At 41.2% G+C, this 17874-nt stretch overlaps 1 protein-coding gene across 1 annotated transcript; it reads right to left on the bottom strand.

Moving 5' to 3' along the window:
* Positions 1-4667: 4667 nt before the first annotated feature.
* On the bottom strand, positions 4668-14354 carry LOC309697777 (serine protease 27-like). Its single transcript, XM_082519900.1, has 6 exons — positions 14256-14354; positions 13818-13838; positions 11461-11623; positions 6646-6908; positions 6412-6560; positions 4668-5511 (listed from the first exon to the last, which is right to left on the bottom strand). The coding sequence occupies exons 1-6, from the start codon at positions 14311-14313 to the stop codon at positions 5128-5130; spliced, it is 1038 nt and encodes a 345-aa protein (XP_082376026.1). The 5' UTR covers positions 14314-14354; the 3' UTR covers positions 4668-5127.
* Positions 14355-17874: the final 3520 nt, after the last annotated feature.

The raw sequence follows: 17874 nt of genomic DNA, 5'->3' as shown, positions 1-17874 counted from the left end.
TCTCTTTGTTCTCTTTCTCTCTCTCGTTGGTTAGAACTCATTGCGGGTTGACGCCCTCGGCCCATGCCCCTCGTAGGAAGAAACATCTGAGCCTCATTAGTGTGTCCAGTATTCAATCCAGGGAGCGACTACTGTTCTTATCGGGATCGTTGCATGACTCGCATTAGTGAAGTCAAGCTTCAGCAAGTGTTCTCTCATGTCTTAGTGCTTTGTATTAACAAGGGTTTCTTTTTGTACATACTCCCTGGATTGTTTCCTCTGTGTTTCCCGTGACAAGTGTCGGAGAGAGAGACTGATTTCGTGTGTGGATTGTTTGGAGAGGCACAATTGCTTTTTCTCCCGGATTTCCCTGGAGTCCTGTCCCCTCACCTTTTGTATATAGCCCAGGCCTGCACCTAAAGCTTCCGGTTGCGCCGTTAGATGGCTGCACCGACGAGAGCTCCCAGTCATCTCAGCAAAAATGTTATTATTTATTTTGTACTGCTTTCAATTTCTGTGCGCACAGCGCGATCATACACTCGGTATGACAGACAAACGCTTCTGGAGCTACGTTCGTCAGCCAGTTCGGACTTTACTGCGGGTTTCGACTCCGTGGACGCTCTGCTGCCTGGGATCCTTTGTTTACTCCCGCGACGTCGAGGGAAAACAAAGAGGGGGAAACGCGCCGGAGTTTTGTGCCGAACGCGACAGAGAAACAGCAAGCCACCTCTTCCCAGCATCCTGCTCGCGAATCTCCAGTCTCTGGACAACAAACTTGACGAGCTGCGTGCACGGATTAAACACCAACAAGACATCAGGAACTGCTGCGTTCTGGCCTTCACAGAGACATGGCTGGAGCCCAGTGTCCCCGACTGCGCCATTACTCCGGATGGATTCACTGTTTACCGGGGAGACTGAACGAAGGACTCAGGCAAGAAAAGGGGAGGAGGGGTGTGCTTTATGGTTAACTCCTTGTGGGCTAGAGATGTGTGTATCTTAAAAACTTACTGCTCTCAGAGTCTCGAGCTGCTGACCGTTAAAGTCAGGCCTTTTTACCTCCCGAGGGAGTTCAACTCAGTTCTCCTCTCAGCTGTTTACATTCCCCCACATGCTGATAAAGCTACTGCTATGGATGAACTGTATGACATCATTACTGAACTTGAGAACAAAAATCCAGAAGCTGCCTTTATTGTGCTGGGAGACTTCAACAGAGCCAACATGAAGAAAGTTCTCCCCAAATGCTATCAGCACATCTCCTTCCCCACAAGAGGTGATCAAACATTGGACCACTGTTACACTCCATTCAAAGTGTGCTACAAACCCCTCCCCCGCCCAGCTTTTGGTAAGGCAGACCATTGTTCCATTCTGCTGCTGCCTGCGTACAGACAAAGACTGAAACAGGAAAAACCAGCTTCCAGGGTTATTTACAAATGGGACAGTGAGGCTGAGGAGGTCCTGCAGGACTGCTTTGACACAACTGACTGGCAGATATTTGTGGATGCAGCTGATGGCAACATCAATGAACTCACAGACTCTGTCATTGGATATATTGGAAAGTGCATGGATGATACCATCACAAAAACCACTGTCCGCATATATCCAAATCAGAAACCCTGGGTAAATAAAGACGTTCGCGCCAAGCTAAAAGTGCGGACCTCTGCCTTTAACTCCAGGGATGCTGATGCATATAAAGCATCCAGGTACGACCTCCGAAAGTCCATAAAAAAGGCCAGAAAGGACTACAGGGACAAAATGGAGTCCAGCTACCACAGCTTTGACACCAGGCGACTGTGGAATGGACTGCGCTGCATCACTGACTACAAGAAGGTCAACACAGTCAGTGTTCAGCCCACTGCATCTCTTGCAGACGAGCTTAACAACTTCTATGCTCGTTTTGACGCAGACAACAGAGAGCAGATACTCTACCATCAGGAGGACAGTGAGGCTGCAACTCTAACTCTGAAAACAGAAGCTGTGAGATGGACCTTTAAAAAGGTAAATCCTCACAAAGCTCCAGGACCAGACGGCATCCCAGGCCGGCTACTCAGAGTGTGTGCAGACGAGCTGGCAGAGGTGTTCACCAACATCTTCAACCTCTCCCTGAGGCAGTCAGTGGTCCCCACGTCCCTCAAAGCATCCACCATCATTCCCGTTCCCCGAAAATCAGTGGTCTCCTGTCTGAATAACTACCGTCCTGTTGCACTGACATCCGTCATCATGAAGTGCCTGGAGCGGCTGGTCAAAGGTCATATCTGCTCCTCCCTCCCTGACACACTGGACCCTCTTCAGTTTGCCTATCGGACAAACAGAACCACAGAGGATGCCATCGCCCTGGCAACGCACACCACCCTCACTCACCTGGAAAAAGGGAATACATATGCAAGGATGCTCTTCATCGACTACAGCTCGGCATTTAACACCATCATCCCCTCAAAACTTGCCACGAAGCTCGTCGACTTTGGGCTGGGAACACCGATCTGCAGATGGATTCTAAACTTCCTCACAAACAGGCCCCAGGTGGTGAGAGTTGGTAAGCACACCTCCTCACCACTCATCCTAAACACAGGTACGCCACAGGGTTGTGTGCTTAGCCCCCTCCTATATTCCCTGTTCACACATGACTGTGTTACTAAACAAGAGTCCAACATCATCATCAAGTTTGCGGATGACACAACCATCATAGGCCTCATCACAGACAACGATGAGACGGCCTATAGAGAGGAGGCGATGGCGCTGTACGAGTGGTGTCTGGAAAATAACCTGACTCTCAACATCAGCAAAACTAGAGAGATGATAGTGGACTACGGGAAACGACCAGTCAGAGAACACCAGCCCATCCACATCAACGGTGTCAAGGTCGAAAGGGTCAGCAGATTCAAGTTCCCTGGAGTCAACATCACTGAGGACTTCTCCTGGACCCTTCACACAGACACTGCTATCAGGAAAGCTCGCCAGCGGCTTTACTTCCTGAGGAGGCTGAGGAAGTTTGACATGAACGCCAACATCACCTCAAATTTCTACAGGTGTGCAATTGAGAGCTTGCTGACAAGCTGCATCACAGTTTGGTACGGAAGCTGCTCTGCCAGCAGCCGTAAATCACTACAGAGGGCGGTGAAGGCAGCAGAGCACATCACTGGTACGAGGCTTCCTGCCATTCAGGACATTCATCTCCATCGATGCCTCCGTAAAGCACACAGCATCATCAAGGACCACAGCCACCCAGCACATCAGCTCTTCTCCTTGTTACCATCTGGCAGACGTTACAGGAGCCTGTCTGCTCGGACTACAAGACTTAAAAACAGTTTTACCACCAAGCCATACGACACCTCAACCACAACACTTAAACACACACAACACAGCACTCAGAAGCTACCCTGCAGCTTCACAAGTACTCTGTTTAATCTGCACTGGTCACTCCACTTTTATTGTCATTGATATTTATATTTAAAAGTGCAATACTGTAATTTTCTGCTGCTCATTCCTGTGCAATATCCCATCTGCCCTCCCGTCATATTTCTTTTCAAGATTTTCTTATTTAATCACTAGTGTACATATATTTATATTTATAGATACATATATATTTAGTCATCTTTTCTCTTTTACCATGTCTCTCTAATATTTTGCTCCTTACTATTTTTCTATTTTCTTTATTATTTTATTTTATTATATTTTTTCCTATTGTATCATGCTGCTGAGTGACTGCTGCTCGTCAAACACATTTCATTGCAATGTTGACCCTGTGCTAACTTGCATATGACAAATAAAACTGAAAACTAAAAACCTTTTTGTATACACACCTGGTGGACGTTTGTAAATAAATTCTCTTGTGTGCATCTGACCTCTGAGTCCTGCGTGTGAGTCCTCCATGTCAACCGTAACAGAACTACCTACCCTCTTCCTGTAACCACTTCCTGGGTCTCATTTCAGGGGCTCAGTATTTTTGTCACTGAGCAGTGACAAAATAATCTCATGATAGTCTTTCTGGTTTAGCAAAACTATGCATCTACCCTTGTCTGCCACAAGGATGATAATGTTGTTGTCATTACTAAGTGATGTGAGTGCCTTCCTCTCCTCCATGCTGATGTTGGATGCTAGGGGCTTTACATTGCTGAGACAGGCTGAAAAATTCGTCCGTAGTTGCTCTGCTTCCACATCTGCAACATTGTTATTTCAAATTGCTGTTTCTGTGGCTGTGTATAAGATTGGGGAAACCTGCAGTCAGCTGAGACTGAAGAAGTCACTTGGATAAGTGATGAAATTTTTCTCTCACTGAAAACGCTACGTCCAGATGAACAGAATCAACTTTTTGAGATTAATGGTGAAAAGCATAAGCCTGTGGTCAGGTCCGTTTCTAATGCCACACATACATATTTAATTTGTTTTTTGTTTTTGTTTTTTTCATTTTCTCATCTTCTCTTATTTTTCCATCATCGCATTAGAAAAAAATAGCAGACTTTCTGATACAAAAACTGATGGTACAAATGCTGTTAAATGTATGATGCTGGTTTAGCAATGCCTTCTCTATGAGGAAAAGTTATGTTGCACAATACGTTTCGAGGCACTCTAATGTAAAGAAAATATCTAGCTGGCAACATCAAGCTTGTGAATGATAGTCCTACCAACTCAACAACGAATACTATTTATTTAAATAACTCAAAATAGAATACAAAAGAATGCAGCACAGTAAATAGTATTTTAAAATTGCATGTTTTAATCATCAAAAGTGTAAGCATACCAAAACATGATTTGAACAGACCACAGATATATGCCCATATATAACGTGTTAACATTTAAAGAGAATTACTAAATAATGTTTAAAATGTATTACTTCAAATTTGCCAGGCTGTAGTTTTAAATCATTACTGAAGTCATGGAAATACATCAGATAAAGATTAGCCAATCACTGTAATTGAGAAACAGGATATAAGAAATTGTTGCCATTTTCAGATAAACAAATATTTCATGTCCAAATGTTTAAACTGTCCACTTCTTCTTCTCTTATGGTATCAACAGTTAGTCTAATTTCTACTAATAACTGTTTCGTTTCCCTTGTGAAGTGCCCAGAAACTTAAAGCTGTCCCATAAATCTCTTGGAGTAATGATTATTTCAACTTAGTATTTGAGTACAGGACTAGTAAATGTGTTGAGTTACATTCCACCACTTCCAAAAAACACTTGGAGCAACACAACAAGAACACAGAGAGAGGTGAAGTGAGTGAAGTGGATCAGGTTTTCACCACTGCAAAACAAACTGTCACTGTCACATGGGGTGGTGGGTGGTGTATCTGTAGTGGGTGGTGTTGATGTGGGGCAGGTGAAGATTAAGTCATAGTCAAAGTCCAGGGTGAAGTAGTTAACAAAGCCTGGTGGTGTTCCGGTGACGGTGGTGGTGATCCAGTTTTGGTACTGGGACACACGAGCGTAGACTCCAGGAGTATTAGGCAAGGCGCAGCCTTGACCAAAACTCACGACTCCACTCTGGATCCAGATACCGCTATTATCTTTTGTCACAAGTGGTCCCCCCGAGTCTCCCTGTGAAAAAAGTGTAAAAGTTGTAAAAACAGATTGAGATCAGTTGAACATCTCATGGAGCTTAATTTCTACTAAATACATAAAATGTTTCCGGAGATGTTTGTGTTAATTGTCAATCAGACACACAACTTTTGCTGATTAGTTACAGTATCACCCAACACACTCAACTGCACGTCACTACATGATGTGATGTCACTGACAGAAATTATCACAAAACCTTTGGGAAAACCTTTATAGAATAAATTAAATACATCTAAGTGAAAATAATTACGAATTATGAGTAAATGAGCTTCAATGCAAAGCCTCTTTTCCACCAGTACCTTCTCAGCTTGACTCTACTTTACTTGGTTTCTGCCATTTTGTCGTACAATAGAGCACCACCTGCGTTGTATCATTAAAGCAACATGACAGAAAGTCCACTGACCTGAACACAAACTAACCATGGAAGGCTTCGAGGGGATTCTCTACCTGCTACTTGGTCTATGGTGGCTCTCGGACCATGGTGTTGGTTTCTGTGTACCCATTTCTGTTGTTGCATGCCTTCAAAATGGTGCTTTTGATTACTGTTAAGGAGTGACTCTCATGAGTCCTTGAGCTACACCACTGACTGGCCTATCAGTGACATGCAGTCTCTTGATGTCACATTTTTGTATCGATTTCGTTTGCTTGGAATACCGGCCGAGCAGTACTAAAGGAAAAAAAAAAAAGTACCTGGTACCAGGTGATAACACCTAACGAAAACCCTGAAAACTGAGTTGAGTCAAGTAGGTGCTAATGGAATAGGGCTATAATGTTAATAATCATAAACACTACTACAGAAAAGCAGTGAGTGGTTAAAAGCTGATAGTCAATGCAGTCAATTAGGCCTTACATTACAAATAAGCACAAAGTGGTAGTCACCTGACATGAATCCTTCCCGCCATTTTGCAGTCCAGCACAGATCATGTTATCTGTGATTGCAGCGAAGTTTTGTAATTCGCATCTGCACTGGTTGTTTCCCACTATTGGTACATTCACCTCCTGCAGAATCTCTGGGGTGGAACCACCACCTAATTGAGAAATGTTAAAAGGAAGATCATTTTTACTGAATCATTTATCACTAATAAAAGAAAATACATATTTTAAAAAACTTACTTTCTAGGGTACCAAAGCCAGTGACCCAGCTGCTGGTGCCACTGTTGAAAGTGCTGCCTGCTGCGGCTAAGCAGACTGGCTGAATGTAGTCTGTGAAATTCACAGGAGTCGACAGCTGCAGGAGGCACATGTCATTCTCAAATGTTGCAGCATTGTAGTCGGGATGGCAGATGATGTTTTCAAGTGTCACAGTAACTGCATTTGGGTTTGGACCAGACGCGGTGTTGTGGCCCAGAGTCACTTTTGTGGTGTGAAGATCAGCACTTGAATGAAAGAAAAAATATAGTTATTTTTATAGCATTGCATAGTGATCATTATCATTGAACTACCGTCACAACCAGGTAGCAACAGATGGTTGTGAGATTTTGATGATAAATATATACAGTGGCTTCCCAAAGTATTCGGCCCCCTTGAACTTTTCCACATTTTGTCACATTACAGCCACAAACATGAATCAATTTTATTGGAATCCCACGTGGAAGACCAATACAAAGTGGTGTACACGTGAGAAGTGGAATGAAAATCATACATGATTCCAAACATTTTTTACAAATAAATAACTGAAAAGTGGGGTGTGTGTAATTATTCAGCCCCCTGAGTCAATACTTTGTAGAACCCCTTTTTGCTGCAATTACAGCTGCCAGTCTTTTAGGGTATGTCTCTACCAGCTTTGCACATCTAGAAACTGAAATCCTTGCCCATTCTTCTTTGCAAAACAGCTCCAGCTCAGTCAGATTAGACGAACAGCGTTTGAGAACTGCAGTTTTAGATCTTGCCACAGGTTCTCGATTGGATTTAGATCTGGACTTTGACTGGGCCATTCGAACACATGGATATGTTTTGTTTTAAACCATTCCATTGTTGCCCTGGCTTTATGTTTAGGGTCGTTGTGCTGCTGGAAGGTGAACCTCCGCCTAGTGATGTGACGTTCTGTATCGAGGCTTCGAAGCGTGTGTCGAGTAATGGAGGGGGCGTTTCCGCGAAGCGCGTATCGAGGCTTGCTTCATTTATGGGAGGAGCTGAAAATGATGACGTCCGAAGCCTCGCTGCCCGGCTGTACCACGTGACTGGTTCAGGAAGCGGTTCGAACTGTACCGCGAGCTATGACAGCGATATACACCCCTCAGACTCCATTCAAAATGTGGGTGTTTGATGGAGAGTTGCGGTTAGTGAGAGAGAGTTAGAGACAGTTTGGAGAGAGGTTGGAGGTTTATGAGAGTGAGGAGAGAAAGTCAGGAGAGAATGGAGCCAGCTACGAAGAGAAGGATGTCCTCCCCTGTGTGGGAACATTTTGAGCTTATATCTCCCAACAAGGTATGTAAATTTCCACAGAAGATGTATTTTCATAATACTGATGGTGCAATAAAACCTATGTTAAGCTGTCTGTACTTTTGTACAAGGTGAGGTGTTTGCTATGTGCCAGGGAGCTGGGATATAACAACAACACCTTATCCATGCAGCAGCGCCTCTTCTTTCTCAGGAGACTGAAAAGATTCGGCATGAGCCCCCGCATCCTCAGGACCTTCTATCACTGTGCCATTGAGAGCATCCTCACTGGATGCATCACCACCTGGTATGGCAACAGCACCGCCTACAACTGCAAAGTTCTCCAGCGAGTAGTGCGGTGCTCTGAACGGATAATTGGAGGTGAGCTTCCCTCCCTCCAAGACATCTACAGGAAGCGCTGCCTGAGGAAAGCGGGGAGGATCATCAAGGACTCCAGTCACCCCAGCCATAAACTGTTCAGACTGCTTCCATCAGGAAGGAGGTTCTGCAGCATCCGGTCCCGTACCAGCAGACTGAGAGACAGCTTTTTCCATCAGGCCATCAGACTGCTGAACACGTCATAGACACCTCAGCTTCACTACTGGAACTTTAACATTATGCACTCCATACTGTACAGTAACGCCACTGTTTTGCACATGTCTCAACTCTGTATATTTATTTTATATATTTTATTTATTGTTTACTCTATTTAATTTGTAAAATATGTGTATACACACACACACACACACACACACACACACACACACACACACACACACAAAATATTTAGTATACACATCCAGAAATGCATATACTATTATATATTGTACATATATTTATTAGTTTCAGATGTAGCCATTATCGTATTTTGCTTGTTTACATTATTGTATTTGCACAACTCTGTTGCTTGTGAAGCTCGCACACAAGAATTTCACTCACATGTGCTGTACCAATGTACCTGCACATGTGATGTGACAATAAAAGTGATTTGATTTGATTTGCTTAGGCACTATAGAGCTATGCATGAGAATAAGGGGAACACCGATTGTGGAGCAAGACCAGGTGAGCCATCAAATGCCATGATAATATAGCATGCAGTAATGTTACTAAATGATATAACAATATTATACAATGCAATAAGTTATGTGTGTGATATTTCTATTTGTGCTTTGTCTTTATTGTCTTTCCCCAGGAGAACAATCTCAAATAGATGAAGACCTGGTTAGCATGGTGATTGAGGACTCCCAGCCATTTAGCATTGTGCAGGACAAAGGATTTAAAAGATGTGTTAAATCATTAAATCCTAGCTATGTTCTCCCCACTAAAAGGTCATAAAAGCAGTGAAAATGTAGTTTTTACAGAATAAAATGTGAACAGGCAGGACTGAGGCTCAAAGCCTCAGTGTGTAGCTGTCCATACCTCAACGTTACAAAAGCACAACTGCTGTCCACACCCCAACCACACCTCACCTCACGGTAAATGATCATTTCCATTTTAAACATTTCCAAATGATCATTTTCCATACTGCCAGTATAAATATACACAGTATACTGCATCACTACAATATACATGTTTTACACACTCCTTTTGTTGTTCACATTTACAGGCTGTGTGCAAAAGGCCTCACTCTTCAAATTCATGCCAACTACTATTTTTACGTCCAGTAGGTGTCCTACTAGAGCAAATGAAGCTTCAAGAAGCTTTGCACTGGAGTGAACCACTTGGATGAAAAGCTTCAGTGCTTCATGAAGCTTCATCTGCCCATCACTAGCCGTCACAGAGCAGCTGTATTTGTACTGACATTAGATTACACACAGGTGCACTCTATTTAGTCATTAGCACTCATCAGGCAATGTCTATGGGCAACTGACTGCACTGAGATCAAAGGGGGCTGAATAATTACGCACACCCCACTTTGCAGTTATTTATTTGTAAAAAATGTTTGGAATCATGTATGATTTTCGTTCCACTTCTCATGTGTACACCACTTTGTATTGGTCTTTCACGTGGAATTCCAATAAAATTGATTCATGTTTGTGGCTGTAATGTGACAAAATGTGGAAAAGTTCAAGGGGGCCGAATACTTTTGCAAGCCACTGTTTAAATTGAATCATTTCATTCAAACACTGAAGAGCCGTTGTAGTCCAAGAAAATGATTTTGATGGATGGGCATTTCCTCTATCCCTGCATGTGCGTGTGCACGTGAGTTGAATGGTGAGGCTTACTTTTGTGCATAGCTAGAGTTTGTTATCTTTTGACAGAACAAAGTTAGCAGGTTCCCAACTTACATCTTCATGCTAAACTTGCATGCTGCTGGGGGCCTGGATCTCCTCCATACCTGCTTCATACCCTGGTGGACGGGGCTGTGGCTCCCCACACTCCCTAGCAGATTGTTACATGGAGAAACCTTTGGAATACAAGCGTGCTGATCCACACAGGTGTGCACACAGGTGTACACACGGGTGTTCACAGACACGGACTACACCTTTCTTGGCTGCTGCCTCAAAGCACATTGTGCGCTGTCTATCTTGCGTGCTGCACAATATCGTTTAATATTTAGTATCTACTGTTATCTACTTCTAGCTAGTTTATTGTGATGGTGCTGTTTTTTATTATGTTGCTCTTTTTTTTGTTTGCTTTCTCTTCTGTTTTTTTTTCTCCATACAGGTGATCCAGGTGTTTTGTTTGTTTTTCTTTCTTTCTTCCCCCCTTTCTCACCGTCTCTTCTCCCCTTTGGTTTTCTTTCTCTCCCTCTCTTTCTTTCATTCTTTCTCCCTGTCCTATCACCCAGTCATGTCTGTCCCGTTTTTAGCAACTGAAAATAAAATAAATTCATAATTATAATAAAGGTCAATCAAATGGACCAATATGGCAAGGCCATGATGATCCACTTGGTAAAATAAATCCGCTTGGCATCTTTCTTGGCCTTAAGACAACAATTCTGATGGCTATAGATCCAAACGGGACACAAAAAAAAAAAAAAAAAAAAAAACTTGCATGCTGCTGATTGTAAGTTCACATTGGATGGAAAGACGTGACTGGTATTAAGTTTCTCATCTAACCCTGGCTGTTACTCAGCGTTGTCACAATTTGATCACAACATTACATTATTAAGAAATGTGTTACTACCAACTGTGAGTTGAAAATTATCAGTGGAGAAATTACTCTAAAAACTGTTGGGGTGCTTTTGAGTAAATGTGTGCAATTAGTTTTTTTAAGACTTTAAAAATGTCCTTTCACTAATTTCAGAAAAAGAAAACATCAGTTGGTTATGAACAAAAATATTAAAATCACTGTGCAATAACATCCATTGCCTTACATGCCGAACAGGCCACCTGTCCATCACAGGGATACCCCAGAGAGGGACAGAGACACACACTCTCGCTTCCATAATCAATTAAAAAAAATATTTAGCCTTTAAAAAGTGTTGTCTGCAGAAGAAACCCACATGGCACAGAGAGAATATGTAAACTCTACTCCAAGAGGTTGAAACCTCCAACAGGCGTTAACCACTGCACCACCACAGAAACACTTGCAGTGTTGACTTACGGTGTAATGCAGTGAGCAGCTGTCAGCACCCAGTCGTTGGAGATTAGGGACCCTCCACAGAAAAAAGAGCCATCTTTGGATAAAGATACCTGCCAGGGCCAACTTCCAGGGGCTGCATCTTCACCTCCTACGATTCTAGGATTTTTAATAACCCTGCCACATGCTGAGAGAATAAGACACAACAGTTAAATACTGAATATGTTGATAAGCCACAGCATTATAGGGAGTGCAGAATTATTAGGCAAATGAGTATTTTGTCCACATCATCCTCTTCATGCATGTTGTCTTACTCCAAGCTGTATAGGCTCGAAAGCCTACTACCAATTAAGCATATTAGGTGATGTGCATCTCTGTAATGAGAAGGGGTGTGGTCTAATGACACCCTCAGGTGTGCATAATTATTGGGCAACGTCCTTTCCTTTGGCAAAATGGGTCAAAAGAAGGACTTGACAGGCTCAGAAAAGTCAAAAATAGTGAGATATCTTGCAGAGGGATGCAGCAGTCTCAAAATTGCAAAGCTTCTGAAGCGTGATCATCGAACAATCAAGCGTTTCATTCAAAATAGTCAACAGGGTCGCAAGAAGCGTGTGGAAAACCAAGGCGCCAAATAACTGCCCATGAACTGAGAAAAGTCAAGCGTGCAGCTGCCAAGATGCCACTTGCCGCCAGTTTGGCCATATTTCAGAGCTGCAACATCACTGGAGTGCCCAAAAGCACAAGGTGTGCAATACTCAGAGACATGGCCAAGGTAAGAAAGGCTGAAAGACGACCACCACTGAACAAGACACACAAGCTGAAACGTCAAGACTGGGCCAAGAAATATCTCAAGACTGGTTTTTCTAAGGTTTTATGGACTGATGAAATGAGAGTGAGTCTTGATGGGCCAGATGGATGGGCCCGTGGCTGGATTGGTAAAGGGCAGAGAGCTCCAGTCTGACTCAGACGCCAGCAAGGTGGAGGTGGAGTACTGGTTTGGGCTGGTATCATCACAGATGAGCTTGTGGGGCCTTTTCGGGTTGAGGATGGAGTTAAGCTCAACTCCCAGTCCTACTGCCAGTTCCTGGAAGACACCTTCTTCAAGCAGTGGTACAGGAAGAAGTCTGCATCCTTCAAGAAAAACATGATTTTCATGCAGGACAATGCTCCATCACACGCGTCCAAGTACTCCACAGCGTGGCTGGCAAGAAAGGGTATAAAAGAAGAAAAACTAATGACATGGCCTCCTTGTTCACCTGATCTGAACCCCATTGAGAACCTGTGGTCCATCATCAAATGTGAGATTTACAAGGAGGGAAAACAGTACACCTCTCTGAACAGTGTCTGGGAGGCTGTGGTTGCTGCTGCACGCAATGTTGATGGTGAACAGATCAAAACACTGACAGAATCCATGGATGGCAGGCTTTTGAGTGTCCTTGCAAAGAAAGGTGGCTATATTGGTCGCTGATTTGTTTTTGTTTTGTTTTTGAATGTCAGAAATGTATATTTGTGAATGTGGAGATGTTATATTGGTTTCACTGGTAAAAATAAATAATTGAAATGGGTATATATTTGTTTTTTTTGTTAAGTTGCCTAATAATTATGCACAGTAATAGTCACCTGCACACACAGATATCCCCCTAAAATAGCTAAAACTAAAAACAAACTAAAAACTACTTCCAAAAACATTCAGCTTTGATATTAATGAGTTTTTTGGGTTCATTGAGAACATGGTTGTTGTTCAATAATAAAATTATTCCTCAAAAATACAACTTGCCTAATAATTCTGCACTCCCTGTATAACCATTCACACGTTCAGTGAGTAACATCTCATGAAGAGTTCTGATGGGAGATGATACATGTTGATGTTATTTTTAGATGTAAAGTCATAAAAACATTGTTGCACATGAACCACACTCAACCACAGAAAAGGTATTTTGTGACATTTTAGTGCAAAATTGTTCAGGGAAAACTTCAAAGAACATAAGAGAGCTAGAGATTAATAATAAGCAATGATTAAATGCACAGTGCTTTATAAACACATGGTGAGTGAAAAAAGGTTAGGGAAGAAGAAACAGTAAAAAAAATCAAGTGTTAAGTCTAATCTTAAAAGTAGAGAGGATGTCGGTCTCCTCAGTGAAAACTGGGAGCAGGTGCCACAAAGGAAGACTCTGCCTCCCATACTCTTACTGATTATCAACGATACAGTAGTTTACTAATACCATTTACCCTGTGGATTTCAACAGATAAATGAAAAATAAAATCTTGACAGATACCCAGCTCAGACGTTCAATTGGCACTCCCATTGGTGTAGGTTTAAATATAATTTAAAAAAAAAGGTTAAGTATGAAAAACTTTCAGAATTGTTCTTGGATGCTTACCAGGCTGCTGTGAATGAACATCTAAAAATTGGAACACAAAGACAAATATATCAAAATAGAGGTAATACACATCATGACTAGTCCATAGTGAATAAGTATTTTTATTCAATTGCAACTAATATGAAATAACTCTAATGTTTAAAACATAATAATAATAATAATAATTAAAATAATTAGTATAATAACATTCTATTCCATATAATTTAGAAGAGAAAATAAAGAAAGAAAAAAATAAGAAGAGCAGAATTTAAGGATGTCAAAAAATTCTTTCCCATCTTGCAGAATGCTACAGGCAGGATGCATTTCATACTATCCAGCTAAAATAAAATTTATTATAAAATTCTTTAGTATCTGTAATTAAACTTTCCACACTTCATCTGAAAGAAGTAATGGGAAAGATTTTAATACTACAAACAGAAATACAATTTTCTCTCTCACCTTCGCCAAAAAGAATGATCATCACAGAGAAAACGCACAAGAACCGTTGGAGGGCCATTGTTGACTACGCTGGCTTTAATTTGACTTCAACTGTTAAATACTATAAATCTTGTGTTCAGCTCCACCCACAAGCTCACACAACCAGACCTGATTCCCTTCACTCACCACTGAAATAACAATAGTAACAAAAGGTAAAGCAACAAGTCAAACAAGTTGGCCTTTGTTTTGTTTGAGGAACTGTTCAAAGGCTGCACATATTCTTTGAAATACGCACTGGGATTCAAAGAAATATTATGTAAAAGAAGAAACTATTGTATAGTTCTTGGTATATTTTGCCATGCGGTTGGAGGTTGGCATGACTATAAAATCATCTTAACATTGTCACGGAGAATGTGGAAACGTTCAAGGGGGCCGAATACTTTTGCAAGCCACTGTACATGGTTCTCACCTTGAAGCATGGAGGAGAAGGTGTGATAGCATGGTGGTGCTCTGCTGGAGACACTGTTAGGGATTTATTCAAAATTGAAGGCACACTGAACCAGCTTGGCTACCACAGCATCCTGCAGTACTTTGCCATACTGGTGCTCTTGATTGATCTTTATTATTTATTTATTTTTTACTTTTAAGTTATTACAATCGGAACAGACATGACCGGGGATAGGAAAGGGAAAGACGTAGAAAAGAGAAGTTCAAGAAAAGGACAGGGAAAGAAAACAGAGGGGAAGAGGGACAGTGAGAAAAGATCCATTTAATCGCCTTGGCACTTCAATGTTAATGTTAGAACTGATGTTACGAATGCTGTTAAATGTATAATGTTGGTGTAGCAATGGCATGTTTATGAGGAATAAAAACGGTTGCAGAAAAGCTCAACAAAAAGTGTAGTTTAATTACAGATTGAAACATTTTCCTTCCGCCTGTCAATTACCACGTTGTCTTCATCGACAAGCACTGGTGACTGCCTGCTGTACATGTGTCAACAGTCCCAGAGGAGAAAGTGAGTGAGTGATCCTTCAGGGCCAAAGTGGACAACTGGTAAATACAAAGAAAAGCAGAAAAGTTGACATATGTCACTTAAGAGTGAGAATTGATCAAAAGAAGGAGGTTGTGATAAGAATTGGTTGTGATTGATTGGAGCATAATTCACAGCTGTTAGACTTTCAGAAATCTGTTGACTCCTCTCAATCAAATAGGCTGTGATACAGGGATGTTTTCTATGTTAGCGATGGAATATTTGCAATGGTGTTTAATTCATCCAAGAGCTGCGTTTTTTTTCTCTTATTTTAACCCTCCAGTTTTGAATCATATTTCTTTTATTTGTTTTATTTTTGTTTTTATATGACACAATTTTAAAAAATTGTACCAAAAAGCCATTTTTTAAGAGCTATAATACTTAAGTTTATGATGCACAGTAACCTTTCTGAGTGAGTGTAACAAACCAACAATAAAAACATTAATATTCTTTTATCTTGTCAATGTGAACCTAGACATGACTGAAGTAAGAGTCCAGATGTTGCTAACCATGTTTTGTTGATGTTGTGATGGCATCCTGAGGAATGTAAAATGCTGTGTTGTAGCACAATTTTTCTAACAATATACCTTTCACGTTTGAACAATATATCACGTTATTACAATATACATAATTATCACGTTCGTACAATATAAATATTATATTGTACGAACGTGGTATTATATTGTTCAAATGTGAAAGGTATATTGCACAAACATGAAAAGTATATTGTTAGAACAATAAACTTTTCACGTTATAATGTGATGTAGCACTATTTTTCTTTTGCCTGGGTGGCAGCTCTACGCTTACGTACTCGGATGAGCTTGCCTCATCCTACAAGTTGTGCCTCCATCTCTTATGTCCAGATCACACGCTGCTCCGCCGTGCTGCTCCACCTTTTCTCTTTCATTTCTGTGTTTGTGCGTGCGCAGTGTGAGAGGCTGCGTTGACGGGCGACAGGATTTCAAACTGGTTTGATTATCTTGCGACCATACGATTGATGATTGGGAGCTGGTCGTGAGGTGTTAACTGCTTTTCGTTACCCCATGTATACTACATGATGCACACACGATTAAGGCAAAACACGGGCCGATCCCCAAAACGGTTGCGCAACTGAAAAATCGGCTCAAAATGGGCCAAAAATCGCACAGTGTATGGCCAGCTTTTGGAGGCTAGCTCCAAACAAACATCTGCAGCTTGGCAGTGTATACAGCACTATAATGACCAGACCTAATTCTTTTGAAAACCATACATCTTTCCACAGGTCCCCACTTCATCAGACATCACCTGGACTCAGAGCTGGATGAGGCCAGCACAAACAGCAGCCTAACCGACTAAGATGATGGATCCATGGGGTCAGGAAAGCCAGAAGCAGAGGAACTGGAGAGGTACCTTTCATGTCCATTCACTGGAGGTGTGGATCTATTGCATGGCGTTCCTCACATCAAGAAGCTGTCGATCAAAGTCAATACAGCTCTTCCTGCATCTGGAGCTTGTGAAGGACTTCTCAGTCATGCAGGACTCCTGTTCACTGCTAAACAGTTACAGCTTCACAGAAAGAACCTTGAGATAAAACTGCTGCTGAAGCTTAACCATCACCTCACTGAGTGAAGAAATGGCACATTTTTGCTAAATATGCAGAAATAGATGCACACCCATACAATTTATGGTAAACTGAGCTGCCTTGTATGAACATATGTTGAAGCTGCCTCGTTCTGTTTTCTCTGAGGCTGCTGTGCCATTTGGAGCAAAAATGAATATAAAGTTTACAGCATATCTTGTCACTGGAAATTGTTTGCACTGTTTATATGTTTATATTATTTACTGTAGGTATTGGTGAAAAAAGCTTTATGTTGTGAAAACTGAAATCTGGAAATTAGAATTGCTGTGCCTTATTTTGTTGATCTTTTTATATATATTCCTTTTGAAAATGGTAAAATTTGTATATTTATTTATTTTTGTTTGTCTGATAACATTTATTTAAAAAATAAATCTGACATTTCAAACAGTTACTCGCTACTTGAGTAGTCTTTTCGCCAAGTACTTTTTTACTCTTACTTGAGTAACTTTTTTGACGACTACTTTTCACTTTTACTTGAGTAATAATATTTTAAAGTAATGCTACTCTTACTTGAGTACAATTTTTAGATACTCGACCCACCTTGGTAATTAGTTAGATTACTCGTTACTGAAAAAAGTAACGCCGTTTGTAACGTCGTTATTCCCATCACTGTTGATTGATGGGATCGTGAATAATGAGTAATGAATCGTGAATAACATCCCTATGTGCTTTTGTGCTTGAGATCAAAGCAAAGTATTTAAAAAAACAACAACTCTGGTGTATAAGTCAATCAACAAATTGACTTTTCATTATCAAACTGTAACACCATTTTTTTTTCCTGTCTTACAATAGAAATTTTCATAGGCAACCACTTAAACTCTCACCGCATGCATATTTCTTTGTACTGATCAAAAGCAACAAGTCATTCTGGTTGACTATCCACATAATGTCTAAAGGAGGGTAACACCTAAAGTTATGTTGCACAATAAGTTTCCAAGCACGCTAATGTAAAACACAATGTGAGGTCACTGCTACCTGGTAAAAAAACACAA

Source organism: Aulonocara stuartgranti, assembly GCF_965226115.1.
Source record: "Aulonocara stuartgranti genome assembly, chromosome: 3".
Lineage (NCBI taxonomy): Eukaryota > Metazoa > Chordata > Actinopteri > Cichliformes > Cichlidae > Aulonocara > Aulonocara stuartgranti.
Note: the sequence above shows the minus strand (reverse complement) of the source record. Positions and strands in the feature narration are given on the sequence as shown.

Bases quoted from the DNA above. Each gene is read 5' to 3' on its own strand.
- LOC309697777 (XM_082519900.1), bottom strand. From the start codon at position 14,313: ATGGCCCTCCAACGGTTCTTGTGCGTTTTCTCTGTGATGATCATTCTT. The intron at 6,909-11,460 runs GTAAGTCAACAC...CTTTCATTCAAG, and splicing joins GCTGCTCACTGCATTACACC to TGCTGATCTTCACACCACAA. The intron at 5,512-6,411 runs GTGACTACCACT...CTTTTTTCACAG, and splicing joins GCGGGAAGGATTCATGTCAG to GGAGACTCGGGGGGACCACT.